This window comes from Ptychodera flava, chromosome 5 (assembly GCF_041260155.1).
Source record: "Ptychodera flava strain L36383 chromosome 5, AS_Pfla_20210202, whole genome shotgun sequence".
Lineage (NCBI taxonomy): Eukaryota > Metazoa > Hemichordata > Enteropneusta > Ptychoderidae > Ptychodera > Ptychodera flava.
In genome coordinates this window covers 34647888-34667899 of record NC_091932.1, presented here as the reverse complement: position 1 = coordinate 34667899, position 20012 = coordinate 34647888, and the positions used below count along the sequence as shown (strand labels likewise).

Below are 20012 nucleotides of genomic sequence, written 5' to 3'. Positions count from 1 at the left end.
ATCCTACAAAAATATCCTACCAAAAATTCTACAAAATATTGGTAATGGAAAAGGTTTACGTCGAATAAATTGAGATTGTGCGGTGAAAGATTGCTACAGAAGGAAAGCCTAAATTTTACCAAAAGTTCATCGGTCAAAAAACTAATGAGATAAAAAATGCTGATAGAAGCGCACTCGGTTCCCGTAAGCTGCGTTACCCAGGGAATAGGCAAACCTGCAGGCGGAGCCATGTCGTCCAGCTAGCTGTACACACCAATTACGGCCCGGTTTGAACGTATATGGCGGCGGCTTTTCTTAGGGTCACAAACTGTGGCTGATGTGACCCTATGATGACCTTATTGCAAACTCTAGACAAGCATCCTCATCACCGTCTCGCTGCATATGCTGCGTTGCATTCACAAACGCCTATTGAGGGATAGGGTAAGGGAGCCTTCAGTAAATACAGGGGGTGGGCCGGGGAATTCAGCGCACACCTGTACCATGCACCGTAAAATGTGACCCTACCCTATCCTCCTGTCTAAAATGTGACCCTCCCCAACCACTGCAGTATTCTCCCCAGGAATAACTGAAACAGTATCAGTTAATTTACATAACAATTGGTTCAATTGTTATGCTTGTAAGTGCCCGTAACAACGTGTGTGTATGTGTGTGCTTGTGAGTGTGTGTATATATAATATTGTCTACAATTATTTAAGTGCCCATAACAATGTATGTATATATATATATATATATATATATATATATATATATATATATATATATATATTATATATATATATATATATATATATATATATATATATATATATACTCAGTCGTGCAGTGTACGTGCCACATGGTCTGTCAGAACTAAAAGAACAAGCAAGTTTAATTGCAGGGCAAAGAAGGGATAATAATTCAGCAATGTCAGGCCCTCATCAACATTAGCCAAAATTTCACCCCCTCCCCGTTTGTAGGAAAAATTCGAACTTCCCTCCCCTACAATAGCAACAAAATAACAAATAGTAGATCAAATGTGCAACTCTTCCCATACTATCTTTACCTGCTTGTATGGTGGTATGTATCTGTTTATCTAAGGGTTCGTCAGTCAATTTATCTGTGTCTATCTACAGATTATATGTATGATATATATAGGCATAGATAGATAGATAGATAGATAGATAGATAGATAGATAGATAGATAGATAGATAGATAGATAGATAGATAGATAGATAGATAGATAGATAGATAGATAGATAGATTTACCACACACATAGACACAAAGTGAGAGCTAATAAATTTCACCCAAATATAATTCACCAGAGTATGGTGATTAAAGGGGCATTTGTGTAAATTTGATTTCAGACTTTCAGCCGAAAGTGTCATTTCACTATATACGGTTTTCTAAGCCATATATGGAGCAAACTGTGAACAATTTTCCCCCATAGCTTTATCTGTGTTTTTATATTTGACAAGTAATCTGAATGTTCTAAAAAGAATAAAGAGATTAGAAGTGCATTGTCTACAAAACACTTGATTTTGAAATTTCACCAGAAAGTGTCATTTCACTATACATGGTTGTCTATGGAGCAAACAATGTATATTTTCCCTATACAAAACTAGCCGTTTCTGTACATGTTTTTATGTTTGACAATTGTGTGAACGTACTTCTTAGTCAACCGTTGCTGCGATGTCTCATGCCAACGCTTGGCCAGTCAGCATCATAGTGCTTACAAAATTACTAAGTATTTATGATATTATTAGTAAGCTCTTTCATTGAATAACCTAAGAAAATTGTTTAACAAAACAATTGTTTCCTGCTTCATTTAGAGTGATTTATATAGGTATGATCTGCATGGACTAAAATTTGGAGGCCACCTTACGGTATTCTGACATTTTCAAAACCCCTTTGAACACTTGCTTTTTTCGTGCCAATCCGCCAGGTTCTGTTCCCGTCTCCCTGTATTGCCGCTAATTGTGCAGTCGTTGCCTAACAGCTTCCAATACATTTGGCAACTTAACATGTAAAAGTGTGGTTTCATGGCTCAGGTTGAGAATATTATCATGTGAAAACTGTTAGCATTAATGTCACAGTACCGGATCAAAAAGCATTGTAATCCATACAGCTTCATTTGTACAATTCTTAAACAAGCAATATTTCTCTTGACACACACGACAAAGTAACAGCAGCTGTTTCACGTTATTTGCTAACCTGTATTGGTGTGAGGAAGAATCTGTTCTCCAAAGTATGAATACAATAAAAACAACTGCGAGCGCGATTTTTTGCCAAACTCTATATTTGTGAAATTTGTAAACAGTATTAGTTTATTATATATTATTAATCAACAACATGATCATTTTGTCGAGCCCCTCACCGTCAGCCCCGCACCAATATAAAGTCTCCCCCCGATGTTGTACTCTTGGGTTTTTTTTCAAGCAACCCCTCAATTCATAGCCTAAATACGATCCTCGATGTGAAGTGAAAAATTGTCAATGTTCTCTCTTACACTTGTATACAAGTGTTATTACAAGTAGTAAACAAGCCATGGAAGTATCCTGGCAAAAGACAAAATGGGGTACGTGGTCATTGCCAATTTTCATATATTTGTATGTCGCAAGAGAGGTTTGTTAACCATGTTCAAAGCAGTATAGTTTGGCAACACACGATTTTCATGAAAACAACCATTGGATACCTGTAAAAACTGATGACCAAACTTTTTGAAAAAGATAAAGAGCAGATAATTGCTATCAAAGACAATGAGAGAGACCCGCAAATAGGGAGGGGACTTTGAAGTCCGCCGACTTCTGTATAAATCACAGACAAGTGATTGTCTGCGGTATTATGACGCTTAGTTTCGACCTCCGTTGAATTTACGTATAAAAGCAAAATTTGAACTTATTACGCTTAATCTTTTGACTAGGGGGTGTGTATTGTCGACGTCAACCAGAAAAGGGGACTGGAAATCAGAGATTCACTTCGAAAGACGTGGGGGAACGAGAAGGTGCTATTCGTCGAGTGTGACGTCACTTCCTAAAACGATTTACGTTGTAAGTAAAATGGAGTGTTGTTGAAACTTTCTATCTTCCTCTGTTATACTCCGCCCGGGTATTTCATCTTTGATGCGTATGGTCAATATTTAATACTAAACCTTGACCTTTATGCATCGTTCCTAATATCAGAATTTGCAAGCAGCCAATTTGGTCAACCAATCAATTAGCAGTGCCAGGTATATCGTCCAGTTTGCAAGGCTTGGCCACATCGGCAAAGTTTATTTTAATATGTTATGTCTGTATTAGTCCCCTAACCGACCAGTGCATAGACGTCGCTAAACTTAGTGGGCGGCATTTCATCACCAGCTTCAAATCGTTCTCATCAGTGACTTAACTAGCACTGTTAGGCTGATTTCATTCAACACTGATGTAAAAAGTTATAGCAGCAGGTCGCTTGTCAGGCCGGGCATTGTCATTTTGTATACTGAGAAGTACTGACAAGTTTCATGATTTAACTTATCAAGCCCAATCTCAATCGATGACAATGGATGTGATAGGCATGTAACGAATTCGTGATGGCGCTAATAAAATTGATAGAAGCGTTTTCGCGCTCTACAAAGGAGAGCTTCCTTTTTTGGGTTTGAATTAGCAATAGCAATATTGTTTGGGTAGCGAAGATGTGCCTGGTGACACTCTTCGGCAATATACAAAGAATACAACACGACAATTGATGAGTATTTTTTTAATAGTTTATTCAATGGCTTATGTTTGTATATTGACAGCCGCCTTTGCGACAACAAAGGGGTACTTTGGTCGTCTCGACATTGTTTGCAATAACGCGGGCATCTTGAACGAATTCAAATGTGAATATGTGATTGCTGTTAATTTGGTGAGTTTGTGACTTCATTTTATCATTATAATACTTGAACACACGATTATGAGTAAAAGTTTATGTAGCTGCTTATCATTTTCGGGGTCAATGACCTTTATGGACAGGCCAAAACAAGACTATTTCCATGCCCGTCACTTTCTTAAAAATAATCATGAACTAAAGGGTTTTCATTTTCGCTCATAAGAATAAAAGTTACAAAACTATCACAATGCATTCCTTTTACGTTTTTGTAATCAAAAGTCCACATGTCTTTTGGGGCATAATGCTCTCGTTCCCCGTCAAGTGATAGCGAGAAGGGCATAAAAACATAATCAAACCAAACGTCCTATAGACAGAATTAAGAGGAGAGGAGGGTTCATTCGATTCGAGAAAGGGTGTTTGGCGTTTCATTCATGACAGAACGAAAGACACAAGAACGATATTATTGTTTGCCTATCAATCTTTGTACACCTTGACTGTAGGCGATTTTATAAAATTCTTCGAAATCTGCAACGATGTCAATACGTCGTGAATGTTTTGCTGCTTTTTCTGTTTTGTTTGCCAGACAGCTGTAATTAAAGGTACGTATCTCGCCGTTGAGTTCATGGGAACAAAAAATGGTGGCAATGGCGGTGTCCTCATCAACACAGCTTCGTTTGGAGGTGAGAAATTATTATCCATTCGCGTGCTTGTTGCATCTCTATTTGTAGCAAATGAAAACGTATGTAAAAGTGAACATCATTTAAATAAAATTTGCAACCACTACAAATGAAATGATAAAATCGCCTGTTTATAAGAATATATCCCATGACTTGGATTTCAACATTTTATACCATTCTAGAATCCCCTCATTCTAAAGTTGCCCAAAATTTAAGTAATTATATTGCTCTAGACATTAAGTTTGAGGTTACATATATTAAAACATTTCAAAACTTTTGTGTTTAAAATTCTTTCTTCAGGCTTGGCAAGCTCAGCGTGCAATCATATTCCAATATATGGAGCCACAAAAAACGGAGTGGTAGGATTTACCAGAAGTGTTGCTGTACGTTAAGTATCCTACTTTGTATCACAATTTTTTCCATTTTGGCTTTTTTCTGTGCAGGCAATCGAGTTTTCAAATTAAGATTTTCTGTACTTAAATGTCTGCATCATGTCTCCCTAAACCTTTTTACATGACACTGTGGACTACTTAGACGTCATTTCATAACCATTAAAACGGCGAAAGAAATCTTCAACTTCAGTGCTTCATTGTTCCTTTATCTATATAACATAATAAAGCACACCCAGCGATGGTATACCACGAGATTTTGACCATGCAGTTCGCGACGTATATACACGAACGATAGCGAGTGCATATATGAATTGAACTGGTCAAAACCAAGTGGTGTTCCGTCTCCGGGTGTGATTTACAGCTATTATTTTATTACATTATATTGAAATTCTGACATGGAATGTCAAACGTCAAAATTAAATTTTTGCTGTTGCTGAGAGCTCTTGCATGTGCCAACCGTGCTATATCCCGAATATACCACGGTTCTTTTCAAGTCTCGCCCAATTAGATCACTGTATTTGCGCCATCAATATATGATATAATACATATGATATCATTGTGTAAAGTATGCCAATACTTCGTTCTGATCGGGCGAAATCTCACGCCGGGTGTGGTAAAGCAATGATATAAAAGTGCAGTATTAGGGCATTATACAATAGCAATAAATCAATCTACACGTGGGTGAACACTCAATTTGGATACAATTACCCTACATGGGAGTCACCTATAGAAGCTTGAGCCACATGTCTTGCTTTGTAAATGTAAATCAGCTTTTAAGGGAGCCTAAAGTAATTACAGGGAGGTGGGCTGGGGGAATTTGGGAGGGTCGCTTTTTAGAAAACTGTCCAAGGGGAGGTTAACTTTTTATAAACCTATCTTTGGGGGTCACTTTTAACAGAAGATGATTTTACAGCCAAACCTGTGAATGTCCATTGATATTTCTTGAGAGGAAATTGCCGACGAAATACATTGATTCTTTTAAATACAAACACATTATCGACAAGCTTCAAAATCAAAGAAGATGCAGTGGTATCCTACATGTAACACCTTGAACAGTTAAAACAAATGAAAGAAAAGAGATGAAAACATATGGGACAGATGGAAAAGTGTATCTCAATTACCAAATGTCTATAAATGCACAGATATTGTTAGTTTTATGTTTTATATCGGCAAAAAATTGATCATAGTTCTCTCATAAACCATAGACAGTCGAGAAACAGGATGGGAAGCGGTATTTCCTTTGAACGAACTATGCTGGAATAAATTACGTTGGATTTGCATACCCACTGATAAACAAATCCAATTACCATCCAACTGTCGTACAATCTCGCAAAACATGCTTGCAGGCCTTACATTCAGTGTGTCCTAAACACACCTTTTTCGTAGCAGAGAATAATCCCATTCAGAAGGAAAGCAATGTTTCTTTGTCGCATCTAGGAATAAATCAATCTTTAGGATAAGGGAATCCGACTTTAATCGGAAAGACAACTTTATGCTGAAAATAAGTTCAATGAAGTTTTTTCACTGCGAACTACCGGATGTCGAGCAGCGGCTATCGCCCAGCTGATAATTATGCAAAAATCGATTCACACGTTCTAATTATTCCAAAAGAGATCGCTCGTCGCTTCTTCACAGTTCTTTTGTTCTTTGACCCTTCAAAAATACTTGCGTGATGAATTGCAACCCTCCCTCCTAAAACGTCAGCCGTCGCCCCTGTAATTTCTGTCCGGACAAAAAGGGAGGGTCAAATTTTAGACACAAGGACAGGGGAGGGTCACATTTTACAGTGCAGGTGCGCACGGAATTCCACGACCAACCCCCCTGTAATTACTAAAGGCTCCCTAAATCTTGTGTATATCCACGAGTAGCTCGGCGGGGTTAATTCATATACAGTTAACACAATTTACTCTCACTCACTCTCAAACTTTAGTTCACCTTTGTTCAGCCATTTCTATTCCACAAGCCTTGGGTATAGTTCTCATAATAGTTATGTCCAAGTTCATTATTCATATTCAGTGATGTTAATATTATATTTGATAAATGCAAATTTATACCTTTTGATCTTTTAGTTGCATTTTGTGATTAATGCCACTGATATGTAAATTTTTGTCGTTACTGGCCACCAGAACAATCAATGGTTAAAGAAAATAACGTCCGAGTGTCCGCTGTGTGTCCTCCTATTGTGCTAACAAACATGGCAGCAATTTTCCCAAGCAAACTCGCTATGAAAAGGAAATTTTGGCGTGGCAGAATGAAGACTGGGTAAGAAAGCTAAGGTTTGTAAAGGGCTTGTCTTTTTACCCGCTTTTTCCATTAACATTTACAATAATGTAGCGAAAACCAAAAAGATATCATTACTTCATAAATACTCAGACAATCCTGGTTATTATCTTGCCAAGTTTACCCCTTTCTTCGAGACTTTCTCAATATCTTACGCAAAGGAGCTACTTCCTTTCGGGAATAAAGACTTTTGATTGTCTTCCACACGCCTCTACTCTGGTCCATCTCTGGTATCCTGGTCGTAAGACGAACATAGTATCCGTAGTAATAGAGCTAACAAAGTAGCGGTTTTTGACTCCATTTTGACGGGTCATCAATGCAACATTGGAAATCAGAACACCTTCCATCTTCATGAAAATGTGCAAAGGGTATAGACCGACGTCACTTATCATCATTGTAGCTTCTGTGTGATTTTCGTGAACAATCTTGTCAACATGTATCATTTGTATCCTTAATACCATGGCAGTCGTAAAAATGGTTACAACTCTTGGTAAGAAAAATACTGCTGTATTGCTGCAAATATAATTTTTTTCCTGGTCCGAGATTTTTTAGCCGAAGGTTCAGCTTCACAATGCATATCGCATTGTGAGCTTTATCAATCAGAAATATGACATTAAAGAAAATCATTATCAATGACACAAAAATGTGGAATTTTGAAAATCTAGATATAATGAATTCAGTATTTGTTTTCCTACATGCCACTAAAGATACAGTAATACAGGGAGTTATTAAGTACCAAAGAAAACACAAGAAGGCCGGCATTTTGCAGAAAGACTTTGATGCTCATCACTTTTCTTCGTTGGGTTTTAGTTGGTCCATCAACTTCTGTGAATAATAATTGTTGGGATGCGATAGTAAAGAAGTATGTTGAAAATGTTTCAGCTGAAAAAGGACTAGGAAGGCTGTTTTGACAAAGAATCGACGATTTGTAATGACAACTGGCTATCAGCGTTTCCTGCCATCAGACTACAAGAAATAGGAGTCTGGTCGAATACATGGATTCATTGTGCATGCAGATTTTGACACATGAACAGATTTGAAATAGATAATTCTCCTTTACGTAGACGGGAAAAGCTTTTGATTATAATAGGTTTTACAGTCAGGGAAAGCTTTATCTATAATCTGTCGTAATTAGTATATCTCTTTTCAAACATTGTACACTGCTTTGTCATTAATTCTACGTTCTTGACAATTTACTACATTTGCAGACCGATTGACGTAGCTAAAATAGTGATGGAATTAATAGAAGACGGACAATACAATGGTTGTGCGTGTATTATTAATAGGAAAATGGCACCAAAGGTTATCCCAGATGCGAAACTGTAATTATATTGATGTGTTTTTACGACAAACGTGGAGGAAAGAGAAGAAGAACACATGGCATGCGTTTCATGCAAGATGTGATTATTGAAGTACAACAGAGGAACGTGTGCGTAAATCGTTGAGCTTCCTTTGTCATATCACTAAACTCAGGAACATGAGAAATTACATGACGTTATTTGATAACATCCTTTGAACAATATTGTTCTAGGTTGTGCAGCAAGGTTGATCAATTTCATTGTTATTTCATTTTATTCTTGTCAACAGCGCCTAACTGGTGCCACTTGTCGACAAATCGATTAGCAAAACAAATTATACAATTATATACCCATAGTACGAATGACAGGAAAAAACAATGTTTACACGACACACCATGCAGAAAATGCATGAGAATCACATCGACAAAAACACAAGAAGCAACGTTGTAAAAAATTTGAAATATGTCTGTACTGCAATTTAAAATAAAAACACGATAACTCCATCCGTGAAAGTCCTTAGTGTATTTCTAATACGGTTGTATGGCACATGAATTCAATCTCTTTGCCTTGCACACAAACGAGGAATGTTTGGACTGAAAATTAAACAGTCTGTACAACCATAAATGATAAAAGATATTTTGGCATAAAAAGTTTAAAAGTTTCAACGTGATCAAGGGACTTTTTCGCCCTTTAATGCACTGAGAGGGGCATGATACACAATCGGACGCCGCTCTCATTTCAACTCTATATATATCAGTTGTCTGTATGCCATGACTGTTTAACGATAGCATATGTATGTTTCTAACTTCTGTATCTTCCAGTGTTCCGAGAAGCTCCATGTTGGCCTCCCCTTATCTTTCCATTGTTACGTTATTATCCTTGTTATCAATCTCTCCCCTCTGCCAGGAATTTAGGAAAGGAATTTTGATCGAAAGATCGATTTATACATTCACTACTTCTTTTAAGCTGGATTGTACAGATATCCGGCCTGGTCACTGTAGAGTTTCATCAAAGTCATAATTTAAGTTGTGCCTGAACACACTGAGATGAGTATCAGATATCCCCATATATATTCTGGTAGTTAATTAATTAATGCAATTAGGTATAGCCTTTATGGATTCCAAATCATCTGTATGATAATTTCTTTCGGTTGCGTCATATGTCAGCATTATATGTTGGAACCTTACCCGTTTCAACAGCTTCTCAAGTTTTGCGATTTGTTGACTTTAAGAAACCGAACCTGGTAAACAAATGGGTGTCCTCATTATGAACTTTTTAAAAGCTTTTGACCGAGTTAGTCATAGCTTGCTGATACATAAGTTACACCATTACGGTATTACAAGCTACATGGCAATATACTTAAGCATAACCCATCAGAAAAATACCTGGGATGTATTTTGATATCTGAACTTGATTGGCACGATCAAATAAACTCCATTTGTAACAAAGTAATAACGGCAAAAGCCTACAAAGCTCTTGTTAGATCTACGTTGGAATACGCACCCACTATATGGGATCCGTACAGACAGATTGATGTCATTGATATTGAAAAAGTACAAAGAAGAGCAGCTCAATATGCCTTTAATAGGTACCGTACCCAATCCAGTGTTAACGACATGTTGAAAAATTATGATTTGAAAATGTTAGAACAACGTAGGAAAGAGGCAAGGCTAGCTATGTTTTATAAAATTAGTACAAGATTGGTAATACATGACACTGATCCATTTCTGAAATTAATTTCTGAAATAAATTTCTTAAATTGCTCCACTAGTACAATTTTCTTCTTTCTTCAAGTTACCCAAGATTCCCAACCTGAAAATAAACTGGCATAGACAAAATGCAAACATTTAATTGAAAGAAGTTCACATACTCAATGAACGTTGCCAAGTACTTTAGTGTCGTAGTAATGATAGAATTTAGCTCTCACCTTCGATAAACTGACCTGGTGCCTTTGGTTTAAACACCATCCTGGATATGTAAGTTTCATCTCTAAATGTTTGCTTTAAGTTTACGTATAGGTAAATGTGTAAATGTATTCCCCCATCGATTTCCTGAATTCGCGGGCGCCAATATTTCATTATGTTTTTACATGCACCAACTTGGCATGCCAAATTGACAAAAGAAACATTGTTTCAATTCCGACCAATTAGGTACATTTTTCTGCAATACTAGACAAAAAAAACTATAACAGGGTGTAATAAGTGTATATTTAATTTGTAAATTAACAAAAAAGCATAACTTTTAACGGACACAGGGGTCTCTCAAGGGTCACTCTGGTGGCATATCTTCTGAAAATTCATCGGACTCTGTCTCTGAAAAAAATTGAAATACAAATTCCTGCAATGCTTGACATAGATTAGATCCACAAAGTGTATTGAGTATAAATATATTGAAGTTTATCAAAATACAGCAATGGAATTAAGAAGGAGACAGGGGTATGGCATTGGTCACGCTGGTAGCATATTTTCTCAAAATCATCAGAATATGTCTCTGACAAAAAATTCAAGTTAAACGTCCAGCAATATTTGATATAGATTAGTTCCAGAAAGTCTAATCAGTATAAATATATTGAAGCTGATCATAAAACAGAATCAGAATTTGAAAGCAGACAGGGGTGTGGCACATTTTCTCAAAATCATCAGAATCTGTCTCTGAAAAAAATTATGTAAAAAGTCCTGCAATATTTTACATAGATTAGTTCCACAAAGTGTAATTAGTATAAATATATTGAAGTGTATCAAATAACAGTAAAAGAATTATGGGGGAGACAGGGGTATGGCGTTGGTCACTCTGGTGGCACATATTTCTGAAAATCATCAGAATATGTCTCTGAAAAAATTAAAGTAAACCTTCCCGTTATATTTAATTGTAGATTAGTTCCACAAAGTGTTATGAGTATAAATATATTTAAGTTGATCAAAAAACAAAATTAGACTTTGAAAAAAGACAGGGGTGTGGCGTTGTACACTCTGGTGGCACAATTTCTCAAAATCATCAAAATCTGTCTCTGATAATAATTTATATGAAAAGGTCCTGCAATATCTGTCTGAGATTAGTTCCACAAAGTGTAATAAGTAAAAATATATTGAAGTTGATCAAAAACAGGAATAGTATTTAAAAGGAGATAGGGATGTAGCGTTGTACACTCTGGTGGCACATTTTCTCAAAATCATCAGAATCTGTCTCTGATAACAATTAATGAGAAAAAGTCAAAATATTTGATATTAATTAGTTCCAGAAAGTCTGATTAGTATAAATTTATTAAAGTTGATCAAAAACAGAACAGCGTTCTGAAAATAGATCGAGTCCGACATTATAGCTTACATCACACTTGCGGTCCAATGATATAGATCATAAACAGTTTTTCGATTTCATGACCTACAGCTACTTGGGTAACATTTTGTATGATGAAAAATTGTAACATACAATGATTCGATGGGATTCCTGAGAATCAATCAACAGAGGGGAATGAGTCCGAAGGCAAGCATGTTGATAAATCTGCGCACGCGCTCTGCAACGCTCATGACAGCGTCGTTGTCAGCAACGCTCGTGGCCGGTCTCCTTGTCTCGCGAACTGCCTCTATCCTCTCCGGCCGCCCCGACACAGTCCGGGGAAATCCGAGGCAAAAATCTCAGAGCTAAGATAGCCGACCGTGGATAAGAGCGATGAATTATGGGAGCAACTGATCTATGATATGTAATTTATATTTTGAAAGAAAGTAATGGAATATATATCTTCAAGGTTATGTAGGCTCGGCTTCCGAAGTCCCTTGTTAGTAATGGATGTGAACGATAACTTTTATGTCTTGGATCAGTTTACGGACAAGTACGAGACGATTGACCCAACACAAAAAGGTCACAGTTCACACTTATTACTTATAAAAATCACTTCTAAGCTTGAACATGTTGAAGCTATATTTTCCGTAACTTTGTCTCAAAACATAATAATTGCATCATAGATCACTTGTTCCAGAGATAAATCGCCCTTGTCCGTGTCGATCAATCTTGCTCTGAAATTTTGGAATGGGATTTCTCCCAGACTGTGTAGGGGCGGCCGGAAGAGAGCCCCGCAGAGCAGTCCTGGTAACCGAGGCTACTGTCATAGTTGCCATCCAAGTGAGTTTGCTCCTGTCATTTTAGTATCTGCTGGTCTGGAATTTTAGCTGATATCTTCTCTGTTTTTCTATAATATGAATGTCAGACAAACAATATTCTGTTTGACGCCGTCCTTTGACATTTTACTCGACGTGTTTTTCGCTTATTTTATTTTTCTGTTTAATGTATGGTGGGACAGTGATAGAGGTGTTCGTCTTCTGTTTGTATCTTCCATTCACTGATTCATTCAATTCTACAGTAATGCATTGTTGTACTATGAGTTTTATATTTACAATCACATAGTTGTTTTTTATTTTTTGTCTCTTTTCCCATCTCCATTTGAAATCCATGAATGCCAGTGAGGAAATAAATAAATAAATAAATAAATAAATAAATAAATAAATAAGTGCTAGCCTTGTTTTCCCTTTGAAGAAGCCTGTGATCTGCCTTTGTTGTCTTCAGTATTATTGTAGTCCCAGTGTAAAGATACCGTGTTTTCTCTTCACATCTCAAATATGATCCGTACAGGTTCAATGACTTTCCATGCATTGCAGATAGAACTGAAAGGAACCTTTAATAACCCTGCTTGGCGGTTTTTTCAAGCATTACAAAACAAGAAATTGTCTGGTCCCCTACTCAATTTTAACCGCTGGTTGCGCTGTTTCCGAAAATAAGGTCCCTATGAGTAGCGCATCCAGTGGTAGAAATGGCACTGGGGACCAGCCTATACAAGAAAGGAAGCTAAACATTGATCAATGCCCCCGGTCAATGCCAAGCTATGTTAACCTATGACCCTTTGTGGCACACTGCGGTCTGCAGTGATAAACATGGGCGATATTGCATGTGTGAAGGTTTTGAGAAAAGAGAAAAAATCGTGAATTGGACCAAATCTTGGTTGATAGGGCTCGTTTAACAGATATGTTTTTTTTCTCTGGCCTAGGTTAAACCTCGGTTAAGGTCGATTGCAATACGCATGTCCCTTCGATGATCGGAAGTGAACGCGTATGGTGAACTTGAAGGTCAACGGCTATTCATAAACGAAGCTGACAACGATCATGGAAATCTCTGGTAAAGCGGCACTCGTTACAGGCGGCGCCGATGGTATTGGCGAAGCTATCGTGAAAATGTTGTTGCAGAAGAACGCAAGGGTTAGTCTATCGTTACAGGAATCTCTACACTGTTTTCGCCGAATAATTAATACACGGTTTTGTTGAACTGTCAGTGTCTGCACGTCTGTATAGTGGTGACCTCATCTCGCATGACCTTGTCCAGTTTCGCGGACAAATAAAGAACACTGAACACACAGGCGCTGTACACATTTTTAGTTCGTCATAAGATAATAGCGTGAGAATGTATGATTTCGATGCCAAGTAAGAATACTGGACAAATTACACAAAATTAACGTGACGGTCATTTATACCGATGTCCTGCATGCTTGCCTCTCATTGCAAGGATATAAAGACTGCATTCACGAACAACGGGTGTCATTGCCTTCAACTTTAATCGCAGGCGCTTTAATAATGAAATCTTTGCAATCTCAAAATTCGAATTTTGTGACATTTAGTGATCCCACAAATGTTCCGAGCACCAGTAGTCGCACGGTCTCTCGATGGACTGGGGAGGAAGTGTCGGGTTGATGGGGAGGGTTTGCACTGGGCTATTGATTTGGTACAGGTACAGTACAAACTAAAAAGTACAAACTCTACAATGTTACAGGTCATGTGTCAAAATATTCTACAAAATATTGGCATTTTAAAAATTTTACGTCGAATAAATTTAGATTGTGGAAGAGTGCGCTACTGAAAGAAAGCCTAAATTTTACAAAAGTTCATAGGTCAAAAAACAAATGAGGTAAAGATGCGGCACATGTAAACCCTTCCAATAGGAGCGCACCATAAGCTATGTTACCCAGGGAATAGGCAGACCTGCAGGCGGAGCCACATCGTCCAGCTAGCTGTACACACCAATTGCGGTCCGGTTTGAATGCATATGTCGGCGGATTAGGGTTACGGCCAGGGTCACAAAGTGTGACTTGTGTGGCCCTATATTTTACAAACGCTTGACCAGCATCCTCATCAACGCCTCGCTGCATATGCTACGTTAACATCGAAGTCAATGAAAATCTAACTTATAAATTCTGATAGCCCGAAAAGTGGGAGGAAGGGACCTCAACGTCCGCCGACTTCTGTTACATCTTAAACGAGTAAGCTTAGTTGTCATTCAAGTAATGACGCTCAATTTCGACCTCTGTTGAATTTATGTATTAGAGAAAAATTTGGACTTATTACGCCAAATCTTTTGATTAATAGGGGGTGTGCATTGTCGACGTCAACCAGAAAAAGGGACTGGAACTCAGAGATTCACTTCAAAAGATGTGGGGGAACGAGAGGGTGCTATTCGTCGAGTGTGACGTCACTTCTGAAAGCAATTTACGTTGTAGGTAAAATTAAGTGTTGTTGAAACTTTTTGTCTTCCTCTATTGTACTGTGCGCGGCAATTTCATAATACATCTTTGACGCATATGGTCAATATTTATTACTAAACCTTGACTTTTTGTATTGTGCTTAATGTCAGAATTTGCAAGTAGCAAATTTGGTCAACCAATCAAATAGCAGTGACAGGTACATTGTCTTGTCCGCAACGCTTGGCCACGTCGGCAAAGTTTATTTACGTAAATGTCTGTATGAATCCCCAACCAACCTGTGCGTAGACGTCGCAAAGTTTCGTAGGCGGCACGTCATCACCAGGTTCAAATCGTTCTCATCAACTAGCGTAGCGATTTAACTGTCTGGTTGATTTCATTCAACACTTATGGAAAAGCTAAAGCAGCAGGTCGCATGTCAGGCTGGGCGTTGTCATTTTGAACTACTGAGAAATACTGACAGGTTTCATGATTTGAACTCATCATTAATCTCAATTGATGAGTATGAATATGATAGACATTTAACGAGGTCGTAATGGCACTTATCAATCGTGTGATTGAGACCCGTTCTTGCGCTCTACAAAGGAGAATTTTCATGTTCGGGTCTTGCCTGAAGCAATACTGTTTGGCTGGGAGAAGATGTGCCTGGTGACACTCTTCGGCCATATAGAAAGAAAACGATATGACAATTGGTGAGTATCCTTATAATAGTTAATTCAACGGCTTACATATATATATATATATATATATATATATATATTTATATATATATATATATTTATTTATCTATTTATTTATTTATTCATATAGCGGTTATACAAACTTGTGGTAATTTATTGTGTCATTGGCCAATATTCGCATGTTTGCACAGAGACTTGAATGGAACGTGACGGAACGAAAGACACAAGAACGATATTATTTTTTCTATCAATCCATGTACATTGTTGACGTTTTCAGAAACTTGCTTTCGAATCTGCAACGATATCATTAGATTGTGAATGTTGTTTTTTTTCGTTTGCTAGACGGCTGTAATTAAGGGTACTTATCTCGCTGTTGAGTTCATGGGAACACAAAATGGTGGCAATGGCGGTGTCGTCATCAACACATCTTCGTTAGGTGGTGAGAAATTATCATTTCTACGCATTCTTGATCCATCTTTATTGGTAGCGAAAAAGTAAATTTATAAATCATTTAGATACAATTACCAACCACTACACCAACAGAAATAATCAAAATCCCATGTTTGTAAGAATACATTGAATGTATTCTTATAAATAGGAGATTTTCAAAATCTCCTGTTTATAAGAATGCACCCGTTGACGCGGATTTCAACGTGTTATACAATTTTAGAATCACCTCATTCTAAGATTGCATGATTGCTCTATACATTAAGTTTGAAGTTACATGAATATACCTATGAATTTCACAATATTTTTATTCAAAAATCTTTCTTCAGGCTTGACAAGCTCATGGTGCTTTTATTTTCCAATATATGCAGCCACAAAACACGGTGTGGTAGGATTTACTAGATGCGTTGCTGTAAGTATACGCTTTTCTCTGTGCGGGCAATTTGGTTTTCAAATGAAGGTTTCGTATACGTAATGTCTTCATCTTCTCTCCTTGAACCTTTTCATATGACACTGAACAACTGAGACGCAATTTCGTAACTGTTAAAATGGCGAAATAAATCTGTAACTTCAGTGTTCCATTGTTTTTTTCATTTTTAAGAAGTGCAGTGCAAGTGCAAGTGCAGTATTAGGGCATTATAGCATCATCGGATTTGTTTCTTTTTGTGTCACATGACCTTACCGAGGGGGATGCTTTCCCCTCTAATTCCCCCTTTTGCGAGTCTTGAAGAATTTGATCTACCTTTGGCTTTACCCTGAGGACGTTATAGTTACGACGACATCAAGAAAACAGTAATAAATGAAACCTGATTTTCTTAGACGTTGCCTATTGTCACCGTGGTGATAGCAATGTCGAGAGGAAGAAGCAGACGACAACCCTAATGACACACCATGTACGAACAGCTGATAGGTGAAAACTCGATATCGAAGATATGGCAGCTGCTGTTTGTTAGACTTTGTGGAAAAACTTCGTATTAAGTAAACTTTATAAAAGGACGACATCGATGCTTAAACGAGCCCCTCATTCAACATGAAAGGTTAATGGCGAAGTAAAGGGCCTTTACATAAAGGGGGATACTGAGGGTTAGTAAGAACTATAGAATTAGAGACATAGAGAATGATCACGGCATCATAAACATTTTAAATTCTGGTTTTTGCTCAGTTCAATGGCGGTCACTAATTAATCTCCAGAAACCATATGGTGTATTATATAACAGCAACACTTGTGGGTGGACACTCAATTTTGGTACAGTTTGCTCTACATATGACTCGTCCGTACGCAGCTAGAGCCACATGCCTTGCTTTTGTATGTAAATTAGCTCCTAAATCTTGTGTGTGTCAAACAGTCGAGCGGTGGTTGTATGCAGGTACCTCAAGACACCCCATTTTATTCTTTCCTTTGCTCACTTTCTAAAGCAAAATCTCCCCTCTCTCTTTCCCTGTCTCTCTCTGTTTGTCTCTCTCTCTGTCTATCTCTCACACACATTCTGCAGTTCACCTCTGTTTAGCCTTTTTTATTGTACAACCATCGGCATAGTTCTCGTGATAGCTATGTTCAAGTTCATCAATGATATTCAGTGATACTAATAATAGTATTTGAGAAATGCGAATCTATATCTTTTGACCTTTTGGTTGCATTTTGTGATTAATGTTACTTATATGTAAATTTGTGTCGTCACTGCCCACTAGAAAGAGCCACTGATTAAAGAAAATAACGTAAGAGTATCCGCTGTCTGTCCTCCTGCTGTGCTAAGTAACATGTTAGCAACATTTCCCAAACAAACTTGCTATGAAAAGGAAATTTTGGCGTCGATGAAGGAAGACAGGTTAAGGAAGCTAAGGTTTGTAAAACGCTCTATTCGTCTTTTTGCCTGCCTTTTCCATTAACTTTTACACTGATGTGTCGAAAACAAAGATGTCATTAATTCATAAATACTCAGACAATGCTGTTTATTATCTTACGAAGTTAACTCCTTCCTTCAACACTTTCTTAATGTCTTACACAAAGGACCGAAGATCGTAGTGGCTATTAATTCCATTTTGACGGCACATCAATGCAACATTGGTTTATAAAAATTTGCAAATGGTATAGTTCTGGGTAACTTGTCATGATGGTAGCCTTTGTGTGATACTCGTGAAAAACCTTGTCAACATGTATCATTTTGTTCCTTAATATCGGGGAAGTCCCTTAAAAAATAGTTACAACTATTGATAAGGAAATACGGCTCTGATTGCCTGAGATACAATTTTTTCCTGGTCGGCAATTTTTTTGGCCGAAAGTTTTAAACATACATGGCAATATATAACGCGTATGGCATTGTGAGCTGATCAATGAGAAAAATGAAATATACATAAGAAATGTATTATTAATGACATAAAATGAGGAATTTTGTAATTTTCCTAGATATACTGAATCAGTATTTGTTCTCCCACATGCCACTAAAGATACAGAAATGCAAGGAGTTATTGAGGAAAGTAGTATGGAAAACTCAAGAACGCCAACATTTTTTGACGCTCATCAATTTTCTTCGTTGAGTTTTAGTGGGTGTATCAACTTTTATGAATGATGCTTGTTAAGATGCAACAGTAAAGAGGTGTGTTGAAAATGTCTCAGATGTCATGTAGTGCAGACTTTAAATCTGAATGGCAGGTGCCTCACAAACATAAGGCTAAGAAGGTGGGGTTTTTTACAAAGAATCGACGATTTGTAATGGCAACTGGCTGTCGGCGTTTCCTGCCATTAGACTTCAAGAAATAGTAGTCCGGTCGAGTACATGCACTGTTTGAACATGCAGATTTTGACACACGAACAGATTTGAAATAGATAATTATCCTTTACGTTGACGGGAAAAGCTATTGATCATAGGTTTTACAATCAGGGAAAGCTGTGTCTATAATATGTCGTTACGGTAATAAGTATATCTCTTTTTAAACATTGTACACTGCTTGTCATTAATACTACATTCTTGACAATTTACTACATTTGCAGACCGATTGACGTAGCTAAAATAGTGATGGACTTAATAGAAGACGGACAATACAATGGTTGCGCGTGTATTATTAATAGGAAAATGGCACCAAAGGTTATCCCGGAAGCGAAACTGTAATTATATTGATGTGTTTTTACGACAAACGTGGAGGAAAGAGAAGAAGAAGACATGGCATGCGTTATATGCAAGATGTGATTATTGAAGTACAACAATGGAACTTGTGCATAAATCTTTTAGCTTCCTCTGTCATGTCACTAAACTCAGGAACATGACATAATATTATTTGATAATTATATATTACATCCCTTGGACAGTATTGTTTCAGGTTGTGCAGCAAGGTTGAGTAATTTCATTGTTATTTCATTTTATTCTTGTCAACAGCGCCTAACTGGTGCCACTTGTAGACAAATCGATTAGCAAAACAACTTATAAAATTATATACCCGTAGTAAGAATGACAGAAAAAACGATGTGCACACGACACATCATGTCGAAAATACGTTGTAATCACATCGACAAGAACAAAAGCAAAGATGTTAAAAAGTGTGTAGCAATTTGAAGTATGTCACTACTGCAATTCAAAATAAACAGACGATAAATGCATCCACGGAAGCCCCTAATGGGAACTCTAACACGTTTTATGCCACATGAATTCAATCTCTTTGCCTTGTACACAAACGAGGAAAGCAGCGACTGAAAATAACCATATGGCCTTTACAAACATAAATGATAAAAGACATTTTGTCATGAAAACGTTTAAAAGTTTAGACATGATCAAAGGATTTCTTCCTCCCTTTATTACACTAATAGGGGCATGAAAGACGATAGGACACCGCTTTCATTTCGACTCTATGTATCAGGTTAACTGGCTGTGTGCCAGTGACTGCTTAACCGAAGTATATGTATGT

At 37.4% G+C, this 20012-nt stretch overlaps 1 protein-coding gene across 1 annotated transcript; it reads left to right on the top strand.

The window, feature by feature from the left end:
• The first annotated feature begins 3781 nt into the window (after positions 1-3781).
• On the top strand, positions 3782-19706 carry LOC139133733 (15-hydroxyprostaglandin dehydrogenase [NAD(+)]-like). Its single transcript, XM_070700499.1, has 5 exons — positions 3782-3860; positions 16011-16107; positions 16445-16527; positions 17805-17956; positions 19105-19706. The coding sequence occupies exons 2-5, from the start codon at positions 16050-16052 to the stop codon at positions 19220-19222; spliced, it is 411 nt and encodes a 136-aa protein (XP_070556600.1). The 5' UTR covers positions 3782-3860; positions 16011-16049; the 3' UTR covers positions 19223-19706.
• Positions 19707-20012: the final 306 nt, after the last annotated feature.